Source organism: Enoplosus armatus, chromosome 12, assembly GCF_043641665.1.
Source record: "Enoplosus armatus isolate fEnoArm2 chromosome 12, fEnoArm2.hap1, whole genome shotgun sequence".
Taxonomy (NCBI): Eukaryota; Metazoa; Chordata; class Actinopteri; order Centrarchiformes; family Enoplosidae; genus Enoplosus; species Enoplosus armatus.
The window spans coordinates 23106941-23134301 of NC_092191.1; the positions used below are offsets into that span (position 1 = coordinate 23106941).

The 27361-nt window shown below is 42.3% G+C and overlaps 1 protein-coding gene across 1 annotated transcript in view; it reads right to left on the reverse strand.

Annotated features, from left to right (window-relative positions):
* Positions 1-27361, reverse strand: part of col13a1 (collagen, type XIII, alpha 1) — a 105303-nt gene that overhangs the window by 33328 nt on the left and 44614 nt on the right. The window contains exons 3-14 of the mRNA XM_070916542.1: positions 23111-23118; positions 18522-18548; positions 14590-14625; positions 12957-12983; positions 8804-8854; positions 6394-6429; positions 5408-5434; positions 5134-5160; positions 3845-3871; positions 3729-3755; positions 2912-2938; positions 2-43 (exon numbers count right to left, since the gene is read on the reverse strand). Coding sequence (XP_070772643.1) covers positions 2-43; positions 2912-2938; positions 3729-3755; positions 3845-3871; positions 5134-5160; positions 5408-5434; positions 6394-6429; positions 8804-8854; positions 12957-12983; positions 14590-14625; positions 18522-18548; positions 23111-23118 — 362 coding nt within the window. The remainder of the gene's footprint in view (position 1; positions 44-2911; positions 2939-3728; positions 3756-3844; positions 3872-5133; positions 5161-5407; positions 5435-6393; positions 6430-8803; positions 8855-12956; positions 12984-14589; positions 14626-18521; positions 18549-23110; positions 23119-27361) is intronic.

Sequence of the window (27361 nt, forward strand, 5' to 3'; positions counted from 1 at the left end):
CTGTGGGCAACTGTCCAACACAGGGCTGTACAATACGCCGCTTCTGTTGAGATGACCAGCACGATCAGATATAAGTTTAGGAGGGGGCTGTACAAGTATGATCCCACCGAAAGCTACATTTCCCCACTGACAGTAGAAGGAATAGAACCAGGCGCAGGCAACTTGCCTACCTTTTACACAGCGTACATATTTCCACAATTTCTATTATGCAGCGAGTGACCTTAAAGCAATACTATAATACTAATGTACCTTAAGCCCAAAAGAAGTATTCACTACTATTTACTTCTTTAACATACATGTTTATAGCGTTAAGTCAGTTTTGGAATGTACTTATTTTTATATGTGTGATCAGTCACACTATTTCTAAGTAGATCAGCTGAAAGCCAAAAAGAACAATAGTACTATTTCTATGGAAATATATACATTGTGTTATGAGTAAATATAAGTAGGGGTATAAAGGTTGTAAAAGTAGGCAAGTGTGCTGCTTTGTGCCTCACCATTTCCAGCTCTCCATCACAACTGTAAACAGATGTATAGAAGTCAAGGGCTGCCAATATCAAAGTGAAATAATTTAATTAAATTTGTTTTCTTTCCCCCAATTGTGTTATTCTAAACATGACAAAATTAAATCAAAATGTAAAAATCTAATTTGTAAAATATGAAAATAATTTCGGGGGGATAATTACAGTAAAATTATTCTTTGTTCTCCTACGCATTTTGTCAGATGTTGCCAACCTCAAATAGGTTGTATATTATAAAAAGAAAGTTGTAGCTTGATACTACACCATTTTAGCCTATAGAAAATCTTTATACTATGTTGTACTGTTTTCTATCGTACCATTTCGTTGGTAGTAATTGCCATTTTTTTGCTTGTTTTTTTTTTCTTTCTTTTATCAGAAATGATTTGTGTAATTAATTACAGACAAAAATTCATTTCAATTTCCAATTGCACAACATAGCTATAACTATAATGGAATCTAATTTAAATTTGACGTTTCGTTTTCCAAATGGCAGAAAATGAAATTGTAAGTTTTATTGTTAACTTCATTTTGTCATACATCATCTGCACACACTTTTGAAAATTTAGTTTTTAATTAAAGTCAATTCATTTCAATGTTGGCATCCCTTGCTTTGGTAGTATGTACAATTAACCTTAATTCCAGGAACAATTTAAAAAGATAGTAACTGCATATTACGTGACTTTCTTTTCATCTATTTTTAAAGATATATCTTTTCCGAAAAAGTCACTTTAAACTGTTGTTGAACTGTTGAACCAAACCAGTTGCAAACTCATCACCACATTACTTTAGGGTGGAGAGCAGAGGGCTGAGGAGTGCCTTGACTCTAGGGCACTGGCTCTCTTTGCAGCACGACTTGGTGTCACCCCCCCCCCCTTCCCCCCCCTCCGCTGAGGGTTATCTATCAGGGTGTTTGGAGGCACCCACAAACCTTCAACATCATTGCCTGACTGGAGCGCAAGGCAGCCAGGGTTTTCAGAGGCACATCCTGCACAAAGAGGCCCTACACACCGGGGAAGTGGTAATTTCAGTCAGTGCTGGTAATGGTGGCAACAAGCCATTATCCAACCACACACAAAATGTCTCGTGACTTTAAGGTGATTTCCATTTAAAAGAAAAGCTCAAAAGGTATGTTTCTTTTTCTTTCATAGATTATGTTCAGGTGGATATCAATCTCACGCTGTTGTGTTAAGTACAGAGCTTGAGTCAGGATGTGGTTAGCCTAGCTTAGCATCACCATCAATCATTTGTACATTTCTTTTTCTGTATTAAGTTTTACAAAAGAGTTACAGTCTGTTAAACAGTCAGCTTCATAGCTGTAGGTGTATTTTTTCACTTTGGACAGAGCCAGTCTTTATGCAAAGCTAGACTAACTACGTCCTGACTCTAGGAGATTGATATCAATCTTCTAATCTCACTCTCAGAAAAAAAAAAGAAGCAAATTAGCGTATTTCCCCAAAATGTTCTGAACTTTCTTTTAACAACGGGCTGTTATTCAAATACACATTACACAAAAACACAAGAAATATATTGCTGATCTTTCTGGCTTTGCCCTGAAAGGCAAACTCTCTAAATAACTGAACACTTTACCTCGACAACATTAAACCCAAAATCCTCTCTGGATCCTTCCCCTGAACTCCCTGAAATGCATATCACAACATGATGCATTATCGATGACAACTCATAAAACCGTTTCAGCATGCATTGGACTGTTTTAGTATTTTGAGGGGCTTTTTCACAAGGTAGCATTTGTTTATGACGCCCAAAATACACTTTGATCATCTTAGCAGGAGCAGTTAAATAACTGAAAGGTTGAATTATGCTGGAAATGGACTATTTGAAAAATCCCCCTTTACACAGGAGACTCTTATTCTTGGCACCCCCACACACAGGCTCTTATCACGTCCCACTGTGCGCTCCAGCAGTCTGCCGGTAATTACCTTGTTTTCTCTCAACTATCCAAACCCCCGAGACAGCGGGCCAAAGAGCTGCAGAGCTCCGCATGTGCTACCTGCCATTTGTTTGTCCAGCTTCTGCAGTAGTTTAACTTCACTTTTCTATTCTGTTCTGACATTGCAAACCTGTGCATACGTGTGGACCTGTGAGAGATATAGGTACGTTATTCGCTGTGGGATGGAAAACAGCACAGGTTCGCTTTGTGTCATAATAATAATGGTGGCTGTGGCTCAGGGGGTAGAGCAGGTCATCCGTTAAACCCCATCAGGGTTGGGGGTTTGAACCCAGAGTTGCTCCCGTCCGGCGGGCCAGCACCTTGCGTGGCAGCTCTGCCATCATCGGTGTATGAGTTGGACGGGCGAATAAGAGGAAAAATTGTAAAGCTTTTTGTGAAATAGTAATGAGAATGAATTAGTTCCTCAATAGTGTTTTCTTACCCGGTGTGTGTAGTCTCCACATATGCCCTAGAAAAAGAATAGAAAAAAGTTAAATCACAAGTTCAATCAAGACCACTAATAGTAGAGGTTTTCACATAGAGTATATTTACACTAATTACTTATAATTTGTCATTGGGAGTGCAGTTCGCCCTGTGAAAACAGTTGATGTGTTCTGTGCTGCTCTAGAAGAGCTTTGCCGAGCCTGAGAAATTACCCTGGTGATGTCATAGTGATGTCATCAGGGTCATTTCATCTTGGGCTAGGAGACTATACATTTATGTCAGAAAGGCTGTCTTACAAATTGGGGGCAAATTTAAAAGACTTGGGCGTTTGCCAGGAAAGGAGTGTTCAAGGAAAAGAAGCATTATGTCAAATATAGGAACCAGTGTTTTGGAGTTTGATTTCCTGTATTTGTGTCAGGTGGGTTTTGCCCCCTTCAGGACACCAGCGGCAGGTCCTGAGTCTATTCACTCCAATGGGAGAAGTGAACGTGACCAATTCTTTCGTCCCGTAGTCGCCAAAGTAAATATTGGACCCATTTTTCCACAAGCCACATATCCTCCAAACATTCTGACACTTTGTCAAACAGACAAATTTTACTTTGTTCACAGTCTCGCGAGATACGCAACACAGATATATCTCTTCTCTCTGTTGGTGCTGAACCGTGTTGTGTTGCTTAATAACACTATTATTGTGATTATATAACTGTTTTTGGACTGACCCTCGTAACAGTCAAGAGTCTGAATACTTCTTCCACCACTGCTGGCTGTTAAACTCGCTGACCAAATTGTCCAAACTACTGCACATTATGTCTCACCTTCTCCCCTTTAGGCCCTGGTTCCCCCTAGAATGCAAAGCAAGACAGGTGAATGAGAGAGGTAAAAGATGAGCAGATTATCATCTCAGGACTGATATCAGATTTCAGAAACTTACTGGGTGTCCTTTGGGACCACGTTGACCCTGAAATGACACCAGCAACACAGTCTGATTTACAGGCTTAGCAAATAATTCAACATGACTGAACACAAATTCTTCCAATTAACATGAGTGAAATGAGAAAACATGTCAAATTTGCTGTTACAGGTTGCTGTTACTTGTTGTGGTCGAGTACATTTACCAGACAACCCCTCAAAGCCCCTTACAATGCTCCCTGACATTCGTCAGGAGGGAGACTAAGAAACAGGAGCTCATTACGTAGCCATTAATCAACAGTATTTCAACAGTAACTGTTTGGCCTCCTTTTTGTCATCTTTACTGGCGTGGAGTTTACTGGAGGTGAGGGCAGAAGGCGCAGGTCCCACGCTTTCGAAAAACAAACCCCGGCATGATGACTCCCCTCCCGTCTGACCAAGAGTAATGGTCTTTCAAGAGCAGAGGCATGCGAGAAGCTGTTGAAATCAGCAGTAGGCGTGATAAAAGCCAGTGTATCCACCTCAGACCTTGAACACACCATAATACCATTCAAGAACAAACAGAGCTCTTTCATCCTGCAAATCTGTATTGAAGCTGGACATAATTCCAGAGGATGATCCAAATTGGTGGTGGTGGTGGGGGGGGGGGATCGCCAGTCTCCTGCGTGAATGTCAAACACTTCTTTCTGCACTGAAACTGAACATTGCACATAAACTTAAATAGCCTGTGGAAGCTGGACATCCTGCATGCTCTTTGGCTCTATAATGGCTGAGACTCTGAGCCAGAGTGCGTCGTCTTCGGGTCATTACTTATGAACAACGCTGAAATGGCTGATTTACCTAGTTCTGCTTCACCTGCAGCGTGATGCTCATTGCACTGTAAGGCTAACAAAGAATCAAATGATTTGAGAGTATAGAATGTTAAAGTTGAAGAAAAAGGCCCAGTCTGAAATCCTTCAGTGCCCATTTCAGTAAGTAAGCGTTTTACCTAGTAACCCTCACCGAGTGTGGCTAACAGCTCCCATCTGTCTTGACCTTTTTCCTACTGCATGCAACCCACTGTTAAGCCCATTACTGTGTTGCATAAATCAGGCCACCACTCTGCTTTCCCTTATAACTTTTGGGGCACAAAATAAACAGCAGCTTTTGCAACACAATTATTTCATATTTTCTTTGGCTTGTCGGTGTAAATTTCATGAAACATGACCAAAGTGTACGTCCAAGGTTTCATGGGCTCAAATGAGCGGTTGTGACTGGTTGTAATGATATTATAGCGCAACTATGTTTATGAAAAATTGAAGGAATGCTTACCAAGTCTCCCTTCGGTCCGTTCTGTCCCTGCGTGGACATTAAAACAGTGAGTGCAGGTGGTAAAATCATTGGTACCTTAGAAAAATTCATAGCATGTTTAACCCCACCCTATAATAACAGCAATGACACTAATAGAGATTTTATTACAATAATGACCATAATCATTCTTAGCTTAATCGTGCTCATTATCATCATGGATAATCACAGTTTTGGGCACTGGAGGAGCACTCAATTACTCATTTCACTTTTTGATAGGAGCTTTGGGGAAACTCACAGGCTTGCCATCCAACCCAATGGGACCCTGGGATAAAATAAAAGAAGGAGATGTCTGAGCACAAACGGAGATCAGCAATCACATCACATATTCCGGTACCAACGCCTGCATCAGTTAGAATACTGTCTGTTTGCAAATACAGGCTAAATACATTTCGGGAGTCTCAAATGAGTGAACAAATATTTTATTGAAATGTGAGTCTTCGGCAAGGTTGCTTTGTCATTTTAGATTAATCACGTATTGTTGGCAGTAAAGTTAAATTTAGGTTACGATTAGCCCTATTTCAGGACTGTCAAACTACTGTATATATCATGGGCCTGGACAGGCCTCTTACAGAACCCCCTCAGTGCTATATTGCAGCAATACCGGTGTCGTTTATAAATCTCCTGGCCACCCCTCAACCTGAGTGCACCGTGGCTGGAGTGCTGCTCAGCAAAGAAGAAATTTTGCGCTATTTCTGATTTTGCACGGCTCCTACCGACTTTAATGGTCCTCTATCCTGTCAGAATAACAGAATAAAATTGTGCTTTTTGTTACTCTGCAAAGTGCAGTTTACAAGATTGCCTACAACCCTGTGTTATATATATATATTTTTTTTTTTACATGCGTCTGAAATATTTGGGATCTGTGTAACTCCATTAAAGCCATCAAACTGTCTTCGTCAGCTCGCTAGTGTGCACATCTTGATGCAGATACTTCAGTATCATGTAGCACTTAACTTGAAGGGACACACAAATTCACTTCAAATGAAGCAACTTATTACTAAGTATGTAATGAAGAAGTAATAATTAGTCATTGGTTGTGTGCCATTTGACAGCTTAATTAGGAACAGCTCATTGAGAAGGTAATCAGAATGCAAATTTACAAATACTCAGTTAACTTACAATCTCCTGTCACTATACATTCAAGGGTTATTCACAAACAACTAGTTCATTTATTTATCAATGAGAGTATCAGCCTGACAGACAGTGTGGACACTGACTTACTGGAAAGCCGGGAAATCCTCTTGTTCCAGGTTGTCCCTAAAGAGAAGAGGAACAGAAAAACAACCAGATTTGAAAATCCGACAGAAAAATCTGGGAGCGGGTCAGTGAAAGAAGACAGAGTTCTCTCCCCCGATCCCTCCACGGCACTAAGGCATTTGGTGAGCGCTGAAATTGATTTTGACGCAAGGAGTGATACTGAGGACTCTGGGGAATACATTCAGTGTGTGTTCTCTCTGCACAGGAGGAAATTAGACGCTGAAATGGAACACTGGAAAGAAAAAAAAAGACAAAGAGTCCTAATCTAATCAAGATGTACAACTGGGGACAGGAGGTGAACAAGCTCAATGAGTGTATGTCAATAACGGTTAGCCAGCATACTTTGACGGTGGCCTGTTTCAGCTTTTCCTACCCTGCTTCTCAGAATGGTAAAAGACATTTAATATCCCATGGGAATTAGGTGTGAAGGGAAAATAAAGACGTAGGGAAAGACAATTACATGGAAGTGCTGAACGTGACTAATGAAACAGATTGTCTGGAAGCGCAGGTAGTTACGGGGAGCTTCGAATGGTTTCTGTCCCCAGGCATGTTCAGCCTTTCGTGGTTTTTTTATACAAGATTTTCAAATTTGACAAGAAAATATCTTACCTCAAGGTCCAAGGTTCATTTCAAGCCTCTCATACTCTACTCAACCCTGTGGTTCAAAGTTCGGAGAAAAAGGTAGTGAATGGACGTTGATTTTGGCGTTTTTTGTCACAGTCGTGAGTTAAGACTTTTCCTTTTCGTCAAAGTGCTATTTTTAAGATCGAGAATGTTCTTTCACACTCAGATGAAGTCCATGAGATGCAGTTGAAAGCTCTTGGAAAAAGTAAGTAAGTGCACCTTAAAGTAAGTTTTTTTTTTGTTTTGTTTTGGCAAAACACTATTTCTAAGGTCAAGCATTCATTTTCACGCTCAACTATTAAGCCAACACTGATGAGAAGTCCCAAAAGCGCTAAGAAAAGATCCATCTGCTGATGAGGACCTTTACATGAGGTTGAAATCTCTGCAAAAAGCTGGTAAGTGGACCTTGAGTTAAGATTTTTTGTTTTTTATCAAACAACTTTCGGTTTTCAGCAGATGAATGTGAAAACTGCCTTCTAGTGCCGAACTCTGCACAGTAAAGCTCAAACATCCAACAGTAGGAACAAGAAGAAAAACATATTTTTGAGTGGTGGGGGGACTTTTTTGGCCAGGTCAAGAATCACCTTTCACACTCACATACTTTGCATTTAGCATCTAAAGTCTGCATTGCAAACAAGCAGTGTTTCCCTTAAAATGGCTTCTTGCATGTATTTGAGAAGTCGTTGTCCATGTGCTTAAAGACACATCTTGTTCATACCTCTAAAATATGACTTCCTTGCAGCCCATAGTCAAGCTGCTGAGTTGAAAACCTTTCTCGCATGGGAAAATCTCTTCGCACTCATCCATCTAACCCGACGAAACGGCGATGTTGCGAAAAAGCCGAGGTGCTTGGCTCGCCTAAGCCGTCATTTCCTCTCGTTCTCCTCCCCTCCCTGTTGAATTAACTCCCCTGTTCCATCCAAGGTGTCTCTCATGTCAGTCTCACCTGCTGTGGTCAACTAGCTAAAGTATTAATTGACTGACTGTCCTTTTAAATCCTGGACTCGGCTCTGACTGCACAGAGCTTCCTCCGCAGCCTGTTATTCATCAAAAATGCCAGGAAGAATGGGCACACACACACACACACACACACACACACACACACACACACACAGGTATAGATTGTAGTAACCGTCAATTAGAAGAACAGATGTGTGCTCCACTTAAGTTGGCTAGACTCTTGGTTATGCCATTTTTTTTTTCCAAAAATGGAATATTACGCAACTTATGAGGCCACATTGTCTTCCTGAAAACTAAAAAGGAGAAGAAAAAAAATACACACTAAACTCATTTGGCCTCACAAGAATTTGGGTCCGAACAAGGGGATTCTTTAAGACCTGGTGTCTCGATAACTAACATCGACCCCCGGTTGGACCAGGATGGAGTCTCTCGCTTTGCCTCCTGATAAAACAAGCCTGACTAATGATCCAATTTATGGTGGCTGTTTCCACACAGCCTGCAATTATGTAGCATTATTCTATCATTTGTGGTGCATTCACCCAGGCTTGATTAAAGGCGGTTTGGCTGGGCTAACATAAACCTGTGCCCAGTATCCCACAAGCCTGGAAAGAGCAACTCTCTCCAATTGTCTAGCTTATCGACACCATCTACAAAGTATGTTGTATGTCCTGATGTGTTGAGCAGAGGTCTACTGAAATGGTACCTAATAAAAAAAGCTTTACATGCAGGCGGGAAGTGCTGATTCAAGATAAAACATGTATTTGGTGTAGGGAGAGACGAAGACACTTACAGGAGGTCCTCTTGGTCCAATGATAGACAGACCTGGCTCACCTGGTGCTCCCTATAGAAAGATAGAAAGACAGCAGAAAAAGATAACCAAAAGATAAGATGGAGAGGTGGGGAGGGAGGGGTTCCACTTGCTTTCCCAGTCACCTCTACAGATATTAGAGAAATTCAGCTTATTGATGCATTCCTTTGGAGGTAAATAGCTATAGCGGGGGCAAATCCATCCACTAGCAATCCCAACACATAAACGCCTCCTCACCAGACAACCATGGTGGACATGCACAGAAATGTAAAGCTCTGGTCACACTTGAAAGCACCACCGTGAAGTTACCTGCGCGCTCCTCCCGGCTTGCTAGCATGCTAGCAGGTAGCTCGCTGCTTGCTGCTAACATGCTAGCAAGTATAGCGATGTCATCATTGTGTTATCTCAGTTGGCGTTTACAAATTCACGAGCCTGCATTACAAACTGGAGGTTATGGAGTTTGAATGATGCTATAAGTTGCATTCTGGGAAAAGTAGAATCCTGAGTTTTTGGAGCTTAACCCATACAAGGGATTAAAAGTCAGGATGTCTTAGCCTCTGCTACGTTGGCTCTGTCCATTGTTCTTTAGTCTGTCTCTCACAAGTCCCCAAACTTTATGAAAGCGCACTATTAAATCGCCGTTGCACCCCTTTAGCAGCTTATTCAAGAGGCATGTTATATAAAAGTAGCGTGACATAGCTAATAGTATTCCTCTGTTTCGCACTCTCAAGGCAATTTGCTATTGACTGATGGCAAGTTCAACCACAGTTAAACTAAAGGCAAAAGGTTTTGCGTGGATTTACTTTGCCCCTGCGAGGGATATCTCTGATTGCAGCGATTCCATCTTTCCCATATTTGATTTTAGTCCTGAATTTTGCTGTTTTTAATGCTTTAATGCACGATGAGGCCTAAAATGTTCAAATTGACGATGAGATGATAGCTCTCTTATTTCAAGATCGTACTCGTAACTCGACAGTGTGACTCAAAAGATCAGCGGCGCCGCAATACATACAGCGGAGTGCCTCTGGGCTCTGGATTTGGCACAAAATTGTTGATTCACACTGTGACAGCGGCGGTCTGCGCAGCCCTTCTGACCCTCCCCGCACAATCCCACAAACCACTGAGGCCAGACTGGCTCAACTCAGGTTTCCAGCACTTTCCCTTATTAGCTTCTCTATCCCTGAAGGGAAACCCTATCGCAAGGACATATCTGATAGTCCACGCAGTAGATCCATCAAAGGGGATTCCAAATATTTCCGAACAAATGTCTACTTCAGGAAACCAAGAATTTGTTTTCTCACTCTTGGTTTCACGGCAGACGCATCTCGCAGGGGCCAGAAGGCAAAGGTAACGATGGAAAAAGTGGGCTCGTGTCGTCTGAGGCAGTTTCCTTGGCTTTCTACAGCTTTAGTAGATTAGACAGGTGAAGATCTACAGATACACTTGCTGCAGAGGTTGGATTACTTTGGTTGTAAGGGGTTATGGTTAGAAAAGCAAAGTTAGAATCACAACTAAAACCAGGACCCACTCAGAGCAAATACATGCACATAAAACCTGAATCGTTTGCAGAAACGCAAGCAGACAAAGCTGTGCAGATTAGAGTAGATAAACCATTCAATAAACTCAATGAAAGAGTGTCCATCATGTCTTTCTGTTTTGTTTTTTTTCTCTCAGCCTGGCAAAGTTTGCCCCAAACACCCTCCCACAAAACACTGTGTTCTGGAAGAGGTAGTCTTCACTTATTCTCTTTGTGCCCACACATCACTCTTCCTTTCCTGGGGAAGATACTTCCTTTTAAAAAGAGATGATCTACAGCAAAGTCTCCTGCGTGTAATTCCTGCATTTCTTCATCCTCTCTGCTCCAAGAGGCGAACCACATATGGGACTAATCCCAGTCACAGTATTAAAATATGTCTCCTGCCTAGAAATGAAAAGGAAGCCAGTAGATTATTTTGGATGCCACTACATTGTCTGCTTCTCCGCTCACCATCTTGGCGGTCAGGTTACTATTTCTGTTCTCTCACGCAAGGTTGAGGCTGGAACTACTGACTGATCATATTAAAGATGCTTGGCTAACAGGTATGACAGTCCAAGAACGCGCTGCGTTTTCTCCTCTTCGTTCATACATTAAATCCTACACATCACAAAGCACAAAGACAAACAAATGTTAACACGTCTGTAAATCTGTTGTTTCTGGCTTTGATACGGTTGATAGACAGGGATGTTATGATTGCTTTACCAAATGTGGGGGGCCAGTTTTGAAGAGTATCCAACAGGCACATTTATGCGCAACATGTTGAGGTGACGCCTTATTAACATTTGTGTTTTTCCAGCGGGTCGCGGTGATTATTGTGCAGAGTTGCACAACAAGCTACAAACAGAACAGATTGGAAATTAACTTTAAATTAACCCCGCCTGTGGACTGATTTCTGTGTGAAGGACTCAAAGCGGTTTTGTGACGTTCCTGCACGTTAGAGGCTTGCCCGAGCCTCTCTTCAGCTTAATGTTCACCTCCCCCACAGTGGTAACACTTGCCAACGTTAATGGGGGTCTGCTAAAGGACCAACACCAAGTCCACGTAGCTTGCTTGCTAACGCATTCGAAGTGCGAGCGCCAGGAACAGGACACTGACTGAATTTAACCTAATGGCCACCGATGTCTTTAATGACAAGGGCTTTCTGAAAACTCCCTACGGAACCTTTAAGAAGGAAGAAGACAAATATGAATTGGCGTAGCTAAAAAGAAATTGCTCAAGATTATGGAATATATGGTCCGTGAGACACAAAGGACAAAGAAACTGACCAAACACATTGTGTGCGTCCCTGAGGCCCAACAAACAGGTTGAATGTATTTCCTTCCTCGTTAAACATTTTGCAAAGCTGATTTTTTCAACTTCCATTGTTTACATCCATGTTTATTAGCTAGCAGTCTTCTTCTTCTTCATCCTTGCCTTTTTGGAGTATTAAAGCATTTCTTGACATGTCGCTGCTACCTGTTGACCGGTGGAGTGATGTGAAACCATTGGTATAGATGATGCACATGCATCTGCGTCCTTGTTTGCACCAGAGCAAAGCAAACAGGGACTCACTCTGACAAACATTGCTCCCAAAAGTGATCAAAAACCCCACAAGGTAAGTTTTACTTGTAAAGCAGCTATGCATTTAACTTGATCTATAACCCCCCCCCCATACACATCTGAGTTCATTTTCATCGGTGAACTTAAAATCAACCTTCAGCAAACTGCAGCCGACATCACATTCCCTTTGCAAGCCATTTCATCACAATGATGTGAGTAAAAGTCAATCATTTTGATTTTTATGCTCCTGTACTGCTGACATTGGCAGATTTACTGCATGTTTACCGTCTCTGTTGACACACTTTTGCAATTCATGACGCCAAGTGGGAGATATCAGAGCCTCCAGTAAAAATTGTGTTACAAGTAATTTCCACCTTGAGGCCAATATCAATCTTTTCTCTCCCAGCTGGCAAGTTCATATTTATGGTACCTTCAATGTGACAAAGAACCAAGATTTAACTGTCGCGCAACGCACCAGTAAAACATTCATTTAGTTCAATATGTAACTATTCATTCTATGTCCTCTTTGAGAATCTCCTCGTGTACTCTGCTGTGGCCTTTATAAATGTCTCTCCACTTTCTGGGGAGTCTTAAATTAGAACATTCAGACGCTTATGTGACAAATCGTTACTATTGTGTTTCACGGTGTGAAGAGTTCAGGTAATCCAACCAGGGTGGGAAACCATTCACAGAATGCGACCCTCACGCTGTTTGAAAATACAGAACCGAGTTCCTGATGTAAATCACATGCTACCTGTACACAATACGCTGCACAGCTCTGCACTTTGAACCACCACCGGCACCGCCACCCACTAAGACACATTTTTAGCAATGTCTCGAATGACAGCCTATTTATATTTCACTATTTTTCTACGACTCATACTTGATTGACTGATGCAAGCAGGCTGGGTTGACCGTAGATGACCAAAATAACAAAGGACACCAAACCAAAGCCACCAAATTTTAGGACGAAGTTGCGGTTTGTCTTTGACTGGTGCTAAAATTGTAAATTTCTTTGCTTACGCGATCCTGCTAATGGCACGTGCTCCTAAAACTTACCTTCTCCCCCGCTTGTCCTTTTAAGCCCTGGGATCAGTCACAGCAGACACAGTTGCATGCAAAAAAGGTGTGAAGAGGAGAGAGACACAAGAGAGAGAGAGAGAGAGAGAGAGAGAGAGAGAGAGAGAGAGAGAGAGGAACCAGTGTTAGAGACATGGAGAGGGTTCAAGGGCATGCAGCATCCTCAGGCCTAATAATGGGGAGGTGGTGGAAGAGCTAAGGGGAACTACCGTAAGTTCAGTGGACCTAAGTGGAAACTAAAGTCCTCAGTGTGCTTGTCAGATAATCTATCAGTGTCTGAAACATCCTTTCTAATTTCCAGATCATTTGGCATTCACGCCCAAGACAGAGTTTTTGGATAGACTTTTGCCTTTTTTACGTGTCGCCTGACTGCGTTTCAGTACAACCATAGTGGCTTAAAGCATACTAAGACCTTAAAGATTGCCGTGTGGAACCTGAGGAGAGATACAGCAAGTGCAGCATCAAGATGGACTTCTCTAGCAGACACAGTGATACAACACATTTGAGTGAGGGTTAAACGTGTCACTTCACTTCACTTCACTTCCTTCGAGGGGCATGAGGGGAAACACGGTTCTATTTTGGGGGCAGAGTCAGACTAATGTGTCAGTTCTGCCGACTTTTTATTTAAAATGAGACAAACAGATCCAACGTTGTATTAGATGTTAGACATAATCAACTTTGGGTAATTCATCGCAGGGGTAATCAATTTGACCCCGAATTGATTCTAATGCTGCTAACTCATGATGTCCACAGTCTAGAAGCAGTTTTAGAGGCATTTCTGGTTCATTTGAATATAAATATAGGATATCTGCTATGGTAAACTAGCGAAATGAATCGTGGGTTACCCTGCAAATTGCAGGCCGTTAACTGCACGGCAGTGACTGGAAGTAATACCAAAGTGAAACACCTCTGACACCATCCCTTTAAACGTGCAAAAAGTACAATCACAATAAGGCTGGTCATTGACAATGCATTATCTCATTTTGTTGTAACGCCCCTACGGACTTTAACAATTCCACAAGTTTTCTCCCAGCTCATGTTGATATTTATGCTCAGTTAATGTTCAACTGTCCGCGGTTGAGCTTCGAAAGTTCGACAGTAAGCCGATAGGCGAGGGAATGTATGTCGAAACAACATAACAGTTTCAGGTAAAACTACGTTGTTACTGATTATTATGATTACAAATGCTTTCACTGGTAATTACGTTGACTTGGAAATGTTTATTGGGTATTTCCTGACATTACGCTGTAATTAATGGTTTGTAATTTCTTATCTATCATTATCTGCCGGCACATAAGAAATAAGACAGAAAAGTCGGGGCTAATTAATTTACCACCATACATAACACAACATACTATTAAGAGTATCTGGCGTAGTGCTGAGTAAAGCTGATCCATGACAAATGGCCAACAACTGCAGCTCTAATCTGGGCCAAAATGAGTAAAATCACCGATGTGGGTGGATCGTAGGTGTACAGTGCCTTTAAAGAATAAATAAACCCCCAGTCATTAAAAATAGCAGCTTTTCTCACAAATCACAGAAATGATATGTTGCTTTTGCCATTGGGAAGCACTACTACAGAGCTCTTGACGCACAAACCCAAGTCACTCACCATTCTCCCAGGAATTCCCATACTTCCTCTGTCACCCTATTGACCAATGCAATATCAGAAGGAACAGGGGTCAACAAGAAGGTTAGGCTGAAGACTGAAGAAGTGAACTCTTAAAGGGATACCTTGACATGTAGACTCGAAGGCTCTTTGTCCGTTTTAAGGCACTACATGAGTCTAATCTCATCTAATCCAACAGAATCTAATCTGAGACGCTGGTTTGTTAGCACTATTGGAAATAGTCAGTGAAGCTAACGGGTGCTATTACTGAGAAACACTGGTAATGCAGAGTTGGTCAAAGTCCTAATGCCATGGTATCCATTTAAGGGACAGAATCATTTGTGTTGAGAGGGCTTAGTGTGTTACTGTAACCATACCATGCATAATGTTGAGACTAGAGACAAGCAAGCAACCACGACACTGTGATAGGATAGAAACACTTTGATGCAGCCATGCCCATCACCCGAGACTCCAGATAAATCTGAGATGTTTGGAATAACAGTCAACTATTCCTTGTGTCATTTGAGGCAAGTGGTTGGTGATTGCACTCCGACACATATTCAGTTCCAGGCCCCGCTCCATAGCTTCATGAACACTCGTCCGCCCTGGATCACCTTTCACACACGGCATTTGGGGATGCCCACTTGATTTTCCCCGACGATGAACTCCAAAACAAATGTTCATGGACCTTTTCAAGTCTGACAGGTTTCCAACAAGCGATATACTAAACAAACACATTTTCAAGATTTCTTTGAAGATCAGTGTTATCATGACTATTCGCAGCTCAATAAAAGGAATCTGCAATTTTCTGGACTTCATTTTAAATCAGACATACAGCCTGAAACAACGCACAAACAAATCTTCTGTTTTCGTCTCCTGTTGACTAAATTGACATCGATAAAACACAGGCGGCACTGTATTTATTTAAATTCAGAGGGCCTTGATGTTAATACTAAGGGTTTGGGTACTATAGTGGCCTTCTGCCACTGCATAAAGACATCAAAAGTCTGAATGGACACCTTTTACACACTAAATGAGTGTTTTCAGGACAGCTTTGTTAGTCCTGGTTTTGTCCTGCGCTCACCTTACTTTTGCTGCCTAATAAGAAAGGTCCCACAATTTATAGTCCCATGGAGAACTATAAATTGTGTGTACGGTGAGGAGGGAACAATGTGTTTATGAAGCATCTATCATATCAGTGAGGGCTATCCCCTTTGGTTATGAAGACCTTTAATGTCACATTCTGAAATGACTATGTTATGCACCACCTATGGAAAACGCTGCTCCCTGGTTTTCGACTCTTTCAGGTCCTCTTTCAAAAAGGAAAACCACATCCCCTCGCCCTCATTCAGTCAAAGAAAGCTTGTGATTTCACTTCCCGCTGCTTGACGGGGGTAATCAATCAGAAATCCTGGAAGGAACCTCATCCTCGCTTTGACACGAACTGCCAGTGAAACTCCGGCAAAGGAGGAAAACGCGGTGCCGGTCTCAGCTTGAGACTGTTTTATGGACCTGTTTCACAAGTGAGCTTGTCAGAACAAAATGGGGAAGGGGGGGGTGGGGGGTGTTGGTTGTAACTGGCAACCCAGGACAGAGGTCAGATACTAGATGGCCACCTGTTGTCCATGATGGGAACCATGTGGGTTTGACATGTTGAGACCTCTGGTTCAGCACGAAAGAGGAGGGGAGTGTTAAATAGAGGAGAAAAGAGGGATAGAGGTGGAAAAAAAATAAAAACAGAAGCAAATCATACATGCATTCGAGGTGTGGAAGAAAGAGGGACAGAATTGTAATTCAAACAACCACGAGGCAACGGCACGATCCAGTCGAAAGACTGTAGCTCAGTGAATGGATAGTGTTAAGGTTTTAAAAGCTATAAGCACTCAGTCCCACTGCCGTACTGACATCTCTGAGGTGTCTGAACTGAGAAGTGACTGCAGAAATAATATAGAATCAGATTGGCCAACTCATTTGAATTCCAGTTCTATAGCAAGCCTTGGATGGCCAGTAGAGGGTTCAAGTTGAACGCAACCCTCTTTTTGCATTAGCAAATGTGTTTCACCGGGAACGTTCATTAACCCTACCTAGGTTACGTTTTTCATCTGCAGAACGAGTAAACATTTATTCAATCAACCTACAAAATCACACATTTCGCTGCCTGTTAGCATGTAAATATTCACATTTCGATATTTGACCAAAAGCGCTATCTTTCCCTGACTACCAGGTGTTTCGGTAGTCTAAACCTGACGCGAACCCTGGTCTCTGGTGACAATACCCTGTTCTATAAACGCGAGGCTATTTGACTTCTTCAGTTGCTTCAAAGACAATGTGAGGGAAGTTGCGTTGAAACAGTCGCCAGTGAATTTCATGGATTCACACTGCTTCATGGGCCCCAATTAACCCCCATTCTTCCCACTCTCTCTTTGAAATGTGTGTTCCTCTATGCTGCCCCCACTTAAGGCCCTTATCATGATGACCCCCTGTCTTAAAAATGAGAAAGCACAAATATTTTAGAAATCTGTCAAAAACTTGTTTCAAACTAAAAATTGTATTGTTATTTATTAGGCAAATAACAAACTGGAACAACTAAATAGTCCTTATTCACATATATTAACCAAAAATCTTAATATTCTGTACGACCTCCTTTGGCCCTGATTACAGCTTGCATTCTTTCAACCACATAACAAATGTTTCTGTTCAGGAATGCAAGTAAATAACTGTAATTTGGCATCTCAATCAAAAAATAATAATGTGCTTTACTATTTTGTTTCTACTTTTTTGTAAAACAGTAAATTTGAGAATTCATGGACAACAATGATAATTATATTTTAGCATTAAAGATTTTGATTAAAGAGCTTGGCTTGCACATACTGGTGGATTAACCATTACAGAGACATCAGATATTTTGGTAATCAGCAATACTGTTCATTTAGGGCAGCGGGGGCAAACACCTGACACTGGGTGGGGGTCTAATACATTTGTCAAGCACTGTACATACAATTTCCCTTCCTCTGTGACAATCGCTGCTGTAACTGTTACAGCTGTTTGTCACGTGTATTTGACTGTCGATCCAGAACTTTCACCCTTTTCATTTGTTACGTGATTTGCGTCAATAAAAAGAAGCTAGTTTTCCCTGAAAGTAAGTTAAAAACAAATCATTGAAAGAAACACGCTGCGTAGTAGCTACAGGCCACTCAGAAAGCTTGACACACTGCAGCTATTCAAGGAGCATCTGTATAATTTATTAAATAACAAAACAAATGAAATGTGATCGTCAAAGGCTCACATACGCAGTGCGTTTATGTGCATTTACGTTACACAATGACCAAATCTTAAACGTTACGTGATTTTGAAAATAGCTAGGCTAACATGGGCTGCTACTCCCCGACGCTATTATAAGATGTCATTGGGTAATCTGATTAAGAGTGAGTGGAATGGAACCACAATTTGCTAACATTAGCTAACCATATTTGCCACCACGTTCGCAAAGGGTGTGTTTTATTGCTTATCACTTGTTCAGCAACAGAAATATTGTGTAATTTCTTTCTTCAAGTTACATAGTTTTGTTGTAATGAGTGAGTTTCTGCTGGATGGCTCAACAAACTGACTTTGTAATTTTACATATCAATATGTAGCTAAAGATATAGCACTATATCAAATTAGCTACCATAAGATAATGATCATATAAGATCAGGTATTGCAATATTTCTACACTGATTTAAACAAAATGTACTGGAAACAGCTGTGGCTATCATACTAACAACAGCCGGACATATTTAATTTCACTATATCCGTGATCATTTCAGCTCGCTTGAAAATCCAAATGAAGACAACTACTCAGCAGAGAGCGGGCGGAGAGATCAATACTGCAGTGATCACTACTGACACATGCAAATGCTGTACGTAAGAGGCACACAAGTTAAGAAGACAGTTACCGGAAAGCCTGCTCGTCCAGGAGGACCCTGAAAAAAGGGGGTGAGAGAAAATTGGTACAAAAAGGAAAGAGTAAATTTTACAGATAAAGTCCACATAATGAAAGATACCTGCGCTGAACCAGGCCAGAATAAAAATGAATTTGATGGCGTACTTACTATCTTGCATAAACGTTTTATTTTGGCCTTTTCAGCTCAGTGACAGCACACAGAAAGACGGCTGCTGATGCAGTGACATGCCTCTTTAAACTTCACGTCAACAGGCAATCAGTGAATCATATTTGAACACAACAGGAGATTTTCCTGGATACAAAAGCACAAACAGTTTCACCACAAAGAGGTTTTTGGGGGATAACGCATGCTGAAAGTCCTTATGTTTCCAGTTGACGAACCCCACTTAAAACTCCTGACTGCCTTGGCCCTACTTGAATAACTTGCTAAAGCGGATATGACAACATGTCAGCATGGTGACCTCCATCAAAAACAAATCACAAGGAGCTGGAACGCGCCTTATGTCCGGCTTCTAAGAACGAGAGGGGACAAATTGTCAAAAGTCAAGTGAGTTTTGTTTTCATGGAGCGAACGGAACACAAATCAGCGCTTCTTGTGTAAGCAGCTCTTAAGTGACGGATGGAACGTTAATTGGTTGGAAGTCAAAACAGGAACTCTTGACATTTTCCAAAAGCTGCTGAGACGTTGTTGCTTTGTTGAAGAGTACGGCAACTGCCTGCTCTTGAATGCTGTTGAATGCTGGCATGTCATTATTCCTCCATGAGGAGTCCAGTGAGACTACTGCACTTCCTAGAGAGAGACAGAGAGTGTGTGTGTGTGGGTGTCTGCTGGCAATCATTCCTCTCACATCCTTGATGCGAGGAACGTCATACACTCTTCTGAGCTCTTGCTTATTGCTGAATATAAATGTCTTTCAAATTGCTGCTGTGTTGTCAATCCAATGTGTGGAGTGGCTTGACGGTGCATTGTGACAAACGCTGTCATCTAAGTTAAGGGAACACTCCACCGAACATCTCTCGAGACCATCAAAACTTCTCATACCACTCCGACAGCATAATCCACCAATATATCACCAATCACGCTAATTTCAGTGGAGCTACTAGGAGGCAAAAGTTTGACGTGCTAGCATGGCCGCAATTAAAAATAAATAGTGTGCTTTTGGACCCCCCAAATTAAGACCCCCCCAGTGAGACTTTATAAACCACCAGTGCTAACCCTTTGCTACACATTGATCCGTTTTTGGTAATGTCATCAAACACAATATGATAAAGATCTCAAATAATGGCCTTTATTTACATCAGTGGGAGGCCTTTATTTGGAACAGGCTTATATTAGAGACAGGCCTTGATTTCTCCCGCTCTCCAGTTAATGCACACTCAACATGTCCCTCCATATTTAGCCGTTGTCTTCTTTGTTTTCAAATGCGGCACGACGTCCATTTCCACGCCAATTCCTTTAGTAGAGCAACAGAGTCATATGAACGATGCTAAGCTACACTGAGTGAGACACTTCCTCCAGAGGTTTTACTATTAAAGTCTGGCAGCCTTTCATTTGTAGGTGGGTGATTAATGTGAGAAGAAAACGTCAGGAAGTGTTGAGTGTTGAGTGACCGCAGATTAACATCAATCAGCAGTATGGCAAACAAGAAAGACAGAAATTGAATTATGAGTATGAAAACATTATGAGCAGTGTGAGTATGATAAGACTTTGTTGGACTGAAATCCCCCTCAACTGTTTTTTGTCCACCCCCAGCTTTTATATGAGAATTTACAGTATATGAACAAATATCTTTTTGAAACTACAATTTCCCTCACGGCCCCTCTACAAGACGACCTTATTGTAAGGTGTAACTCGTCCTAACGCCCTTAGCATTTCAACTGACATTGGGATTTAGTGCAGCACTTTGCCTGGCCTCTGGGGGGCCAGGGTTCCTTGGGGCCCCGACTCTCACTCATGTGATAGAAATACACTTGCCTGGGCCAGTGTGACCGGTGCTTGGCTAGTCAGATGAGCAGTATTTCTACAAAACCAGGCTGGCAGTGTATGAAGGTGAATGGCCAGGTGCTGAGTGTAAACATGCTGCACGTAGGTGCCTGCCCGTTTGCTACTGGGTCTTCAGAGGCTGTCTGCTGGGGGGGGAAAAGGTCACTCACTGCCAGAAGGAACCCTTCACTTGAATTACACAGTGACCCTCCAACATGTGGCTCCCATTTGGCAAAGTGCTGCTGAATGAATGGGAAGGCAGGGAGGGGGGTGAGGTGACGGGAGAGGGGTATATTTGGCCATAATATGTGGGATGTATGGTCCCTTGGGTACTCCTCGGCTCAATTGTGAGTGAGTGAGTCAAAGTGAGTTGGGAAGCATGGGAGAGAGGTTTGATTTACTCCGTTCTTATTGGTGTTATTTGATCCAGAAGATGGCTTCGGCTTTGTAAATTGTGCTTCTGTGTTTTGAGCCCTTGACTGACAGGACCCCTGTTTGTATTCTATTCCGACTGATCAAAATCAGATGGTGCCCCCCCCCCCCCCCCCCCCCCCCACATTATTTCGAAGTGTGTCAAATGCATAAGGGCCAACAGGACCAAGCCCCTGTGATGTGACCTGTGATCACGTTATAGTTGTGTCTTAGGTTACATTTTTAAGGAAATAAACCGGGGACAGAATATGGTAGCCCTGTGAGCTGGGATGGGGAGCACTCCCCTCTGAACCTGAGCAGGAGTAGACGGTACGGATGACGGTACATGATATTTACTTATGCCTCTGCTCCACGGAACATTTACCCTGACTTGAGAGAATCATTAACTTCCAAAGATGTGCGTCTTGGCAAAATTGTCTTTGTAGATCAGGAGGATTCCAAAAGGTGGAAACCCAAATGTCATAATGGGTGAGTATTCCAAGGACAAGGAAGTTCACTGACATGTTTGGGTAACTTGAAAAACATCTAATTAGTAATCTTGTGCTGGCAAATGCGACCTTTGAGACAGTACCATCAATTTTGATACTATATCCTGTCGGAGTAGAAATGATATTCCTCCTGGCTTGCGGTCAGTCATAAGACTAGAGTCGATGGTACAGTGCACTCCCTTAGATTAGCTGTGTTAACTTATGTGTCCGGTTAGCGACGATCAGTACATCACTAAGCTTTAAGCACCAGCTAGTTCACCAGGACATCTGCATAGATATTGCTTTGCCATTTTCTGGTTTGCCTCGCTTTGCGTGGCTTGCCTTGCTGTTGACTTAACCAAATAAGCCACCCACTTTGTGTCGTCCGACTGAATACTGCAAGGGAAGGACCACAGCCTTTACGCTTCTTTAGCATCAGGGCCCATCTGTCAAATCTGTGTCCGATTGTTGCACACTGCTCAAGGTGCCCTGTACATCCTTTCCTGCTAATTTCACAACAAATGTTTTGGATGGATGCTTCGATTTTCACTGTTTAGCAGCATCACTATTATTTCTCAAGACAGTATTTGGAATTTTTACAAGATCAGAAACAAACGTTAAAAAAAGGGGGTGAAAATTCTATGTGTTTACATCTGAAATATTTGTAGTTTAACCATTTTATGTTGTTTTTCTTTTTTTTTTTACTTACTTACTTACTTACTGAACTGAAGCATGATCAGCAGCTCATTTGCATTTTCCCGCATTCTTTTCTTAATTTTACAAGTGAAAGTTTAAATAAATTAAAACATTTTGGTATTTTTGAGTGAACATTGGTAAAAACTTAAAATACAGAGCTTTATCAAGGTACAGGTGATTGGCATACTGTATGTCAAGCAAGTAAGACACATGGAATTTATGTGGAGTAAAAAAATGCTCAGATCCTGTGGAGATAGAAGTGTAGTGAGAGTGGAAAATCTGCCTCTGCCTCTGACCTCATGTACCTTAAAACTTCCTTCCGTAGGAACTATCCCTCAGATTTTCCAGGGAGAGATATTTGGCAAACGTGATTTTCAAACTGACACAACTGTACAAAAGTCAAACTCATAGTGGCCAGATGTTTGGAGCAGTGTTCCTACAGATAGTCAGAAAGTTTTCCTTCTGACCAAAAGGTTTGACTTCAACTATTTGTGTGCGTTCAACCAAGCAGCAACCAGTGTGGCGAGACCTTGGATCGGTGTATCTGACAGACAACCATTCACGGTCCCATTCAAACCTACAGGCGATTTAGAGTTACAGGCATGGGGAGAACATGCAAAATCCACACAGAAAGAACCAGCTGGCCAGCAGATTCAAACCCAGAGCCTTCTTGCTGTGAAAATAACAGCGCTAGCCACCACTTCTCAAATACTATTAGAGGCCAGGTACTTAAAATCTTAATTCACACAGGGAATTCTAAAAACTGGAATACTTAAATGATTCCGAAATGTACATGAAAAACATTTGGTTCATGACAGAAACAAGGAGAGCCATATAGTAAAGCAATGCGCGGATTATCACTGCATCCAGACAAGGCAATATATTGTCGTCAGGTATGTTCAGTGAGCGGGCTTTCCAGTTCATCTACGTCACACCAAAGTGCAAAAATAACCAAAGTTACTTTACCACATGCAGGTCACACAAGGCGTCTGGTGTACTTACTGGAGGTCCTGTAAGACAACGAGAGAGAGAGAGAGAGAGAGAGAGAAAATATTTAGATTTATAGCTTATGACAACATACATTACGTACAGACAGTCTGAACACCTCAAATGTCCTGCTTATGATTGATTCTTAGCATACTGAATATTGTGAACAGGGCCAGATTAACCTGGAGCAACAGTGAGCTGTGGGCCTCCGATTCCACCCCTAACTGTCTAGGGCTTCTGGGCAGGTGCCCAGTTGGTAATCCAGCCATTACTGTGAAGCTGAAGTGAAATGTACACTTTGAAGAACACTTTTCCACATCAAAAACTACATTTCAAAGACAGGCCATTACTCACTGATGTGTTTAATCCATGTCCTCAAAGAACAACAAGACACCAGGAATTATTCCCCAGACACAGCCAGGCTAGGCAGTGTTTTCAAAGACACGCCATGTTCGATCACTGTGCATCGGAAAGGCTCCACGCGTGGCCCCCTGGGATTACCACAGTGAGCCCCCCCCCCCACCCCCTTTGAAACTTGAAAACATTTCACTACCCTGGCTGGCTGCGTTGGAAATAGCCTGCCTACCGATCAATCCTGGGATTGATGGAGGTAAAAAGAGAAAGCGAGGGAGACGCCAGACGATACATCATCATCATCATCTGTAGCCTGAGCTGTGGACGAACAGAGGAGCGGCGTCAATCCTCGAAGAATTACAACCACACCCGGCCCAAAGGAATGCAAGACACTTGGGCCAAGCAGCAGGACCTTTTTCATTCAGGCATACGGCCCAACTCCCAGTAAGAACCAGGGTTAAACCGATAAATCTGTGTCTGCTGCTCATATTGCCAATTTATAGGAAATCTGATATAACAAATCTGTCAGTCACTGCATTTGGATGTAACAGTCAGATAGTCTTTGCAGAACCCATCAGTACTACATTGTTATCGACAATGACTCGATTCTACTAAGTCTACGTGATTGCGATTCTTATTTTGATGGGTTTCCGCAGAGAGGTTTAATGTCCCATTAAGTCTAAATCAGTGGTACCCAACATCTCGTTCACACACAAGTTTTCAGGCGCTTCTGACTTATTTGTATTGAGCACGTAATTTACATACTCCAATGTGCTCCAATTGGTTCTTTTCTCATACTGTCACCTTACTGGCACACGACAAAGCAGTGCATTATCATCATTGTTCTCATTCGAGTTCTAAGCCTCATTAAAGTTATATAGTAGAATTGGGAAGTTGTTGACTGTAACCATTATCACTTTTTCCTCCACTTGTTTGAAGTACTTTGATGTGGGCTTAAAGTACTTCAAACGTGTACTTAAGTGGACTAGAGAACAACTACGCGGTTCCGCTTCATGAGGAAATGGAAACGAGTGCTGATAAAACAGATGTTCCTATTTGTACCCCAGCTGGCCTTGTCCTAAAGATGATGGAATGTCTTGGTTCTCTTTCCTCTTCTGTTAAATCTACCCTCTGTAATCTAGGTGTCGCTTTCCAGGTATTGACTCTTAACTCCTTTATACCGGCTGAGGACCATCGCATAACTTAGGCCCGTTGCGGTTCCGAGCCGAGAATCTCCCTTTTTGGTTGAACCCTTCGGTTTTGTGAAATCTTCGTGGAAAACTTAGCGAAATTCAACCCTGTTTGGTAGTTCAGATTCTCTCATCAAAAACATATGGGAGCGACAGACGGACACAGCCCGTGACTCACACTCAGCCCTGTAAAATAGACCTTTCACAAAAACCAATATGCTTCCCCTTGACCTTTCCAGGAGGACAATGAGAGAGCCGAGAGCCATTCAACCAAAATCAATTACCGCTGAATCCAGACAAGAGGTCACTAAAGATGTTGTTACGTCAGTCACAGCAAAGTGGGGGGAAAATCACTAATGACAAATCACTTCTGTGAAATGTCAAATCGAATCCCCTGGCTTATCTTCTGAGCAAGTTTATTCTCTCTGCCCCTCAGTCAGGTCCACCCCGGCCTGGAGGGAGGCCTGCTATATACTTGCATAAAATGAAAAGCAGTTGGAGCAACGGAAGGAGACAGTTTAGGGGAGGAAGAAGGTATTTTGTGACAACTCAAATAGTTGGTAAGAATAAGAGTGAGCGTTAGCGTTGCCCCAAGGGTAACAGTCAAAAGATGGGTCATAAATTTGACTTCAACTTCCTCAAACAGAGGAAAAGACAGAGAGAGAGAGAGAGAGAGAGAGACGTACAGCATGAATGATTTAATAAAACCGACCAGAGGGAGTGCAGAACATTCAATCCCTCCTCCAGCCCCAAAAACTGGTTTGACACGAGCCAACAGGAGTAACCCATGATGCAGCCAGGGTGACAAATCTTCCCCCTCTGGACCTGGACATTACTCTCTCTCTTTTCCTGCTATTAGGTGTGGTTCTTGTCGAAATTTGAGCAGTCACTTTGTTCATTTTATGTCGCCTGCTGACAGGGCAAGTGCTGTTTTCATCACACAGACATGGGGACAAACAAATGCAATACAGATCATCTCTTGCTGGTACTTTCTACCTTTAACTTGGTAGAATCCCAGACAAATATGATGTATTTTACTATAAACAGAAAAACCATTTTTCATTGACTGTGCTCCATTCTCACAAACTAAGGCTATTCTTAGTCCTTGTTATTTTACTGATGTTTCACAATTTATGAAACATTCTCATTTTTACAACCAGATTATTTAATGTTCACCTCCATTAATTTCAATAAAAAGCCCCGTGGTAGCTTTGCCACCCGGCCCGGCAGCAGTGTCCTACTTCAACAGGTACAGATTTTCCCCCTTTTCTGCCACTGCTGCTGAAGTTAAACCATGCCCAAATTGTACTCCTCGCCACCGCCTTTCTTGCCATGAAATTTGCTACGGATGTCAGCAAATGCTCCTCAGAGGATGAGTAAGTTGTGGGACTACAGTTCCCACAATGCACTGGGGGATGCGAGGAAGAAGTATAATGTTGCCATGGATTCAGTAAACGCTGTGGGCTACAACTGTTTTTGAGTCTGTATTCATTTGCATTGTGGCAAACTGGCACCATTAAAAGTATGTCGAATTAGCTATTAGCTGTTTGAAATGTACCCATGGACGTACAGACAACCACCACTTTGATACTGAAAAAAACGTATATACTTTTTTAGGATTTCTAAGCAGATTCATGGACCTTTTACGATACACATGAGATGATTCATGATATCCTCGTAAAGCGTAAGTCACCAATCTAGACACACAGTGAGTTACGAGTCGGAGAAGGAGTGTGCGATTTTGATGCAAATTGCAGCAATCGGGCACAAAGGCTGCATGTCACAGTTGATGCAACTGCTGACTGTGTTGACAAACGGGCCAAATCAGAGGGCCAAACCGCAATAACTAACTTCCTGCTGGTTTTAGAACACTGGTATGCACCTGTCCCTTTCACTTCACGCAGTAGGCTGTATTTGCCTAATCCCAATCCTGAAGATTTTCACGATATTCAACCCCATTCACAATTTAAATTCTTGCGCAGGATCCAAATTGTGAACCCAGGCACAGTTCAGTACTACCACGCTGGACGACTGCCTTCTTCAACAGACGTACAACATATCTGTTGCATGTCTGACAAGGCATGTTTGCTGCTCCCAGTGGTAAATGATGTCTAATTTCAAGTAGAACTGTGAGGCCTGGGACAGTAACTTTAAACCAACAAGCGCTACCTTCTATTTTTCACACTACAAGCACCCACAATCTTGTAATTTGTGAGGTTTCTGTTGTGAGATGGGATCTGTTACAGCGGGGCATAGCTGTTCCAGTCACTGCTGTGGTTGTGATCCACTCCCTAAAGGGTAGGCTTAAACCTTCTCTGCAAGTGCAGGGAAAGCAAACATGGAAGCAAGATTCCTGTTGCATTCTGGGCCTGCCATCACATCCTGTTGGCTGGAGCCACTCATCCAAGGGACGTACTGTAGAGCACCTTGGAGGGGGGGGGGGGGGGTTCAAATATAGCGCATAGAGCGGCGCCTGACGAGGGGCCGCTGAGGCAACAGCTTTACGTGCAACAAGCAGTGGGCACAACATGAAACAAACTTTACACTCATAAACACACACACACACACACACACACACACACACTAAAAGGGACTTTTCTTGGCTGCATTGATATCATGTATTCCAAGCCTTCTCCTCTGCTAGGCTTAATGCTGTCTAACTATTGCGAACACCTGTTGTTTCTGCTTATGCACTGGTAATATGTGGCTGGAAACGGAGATC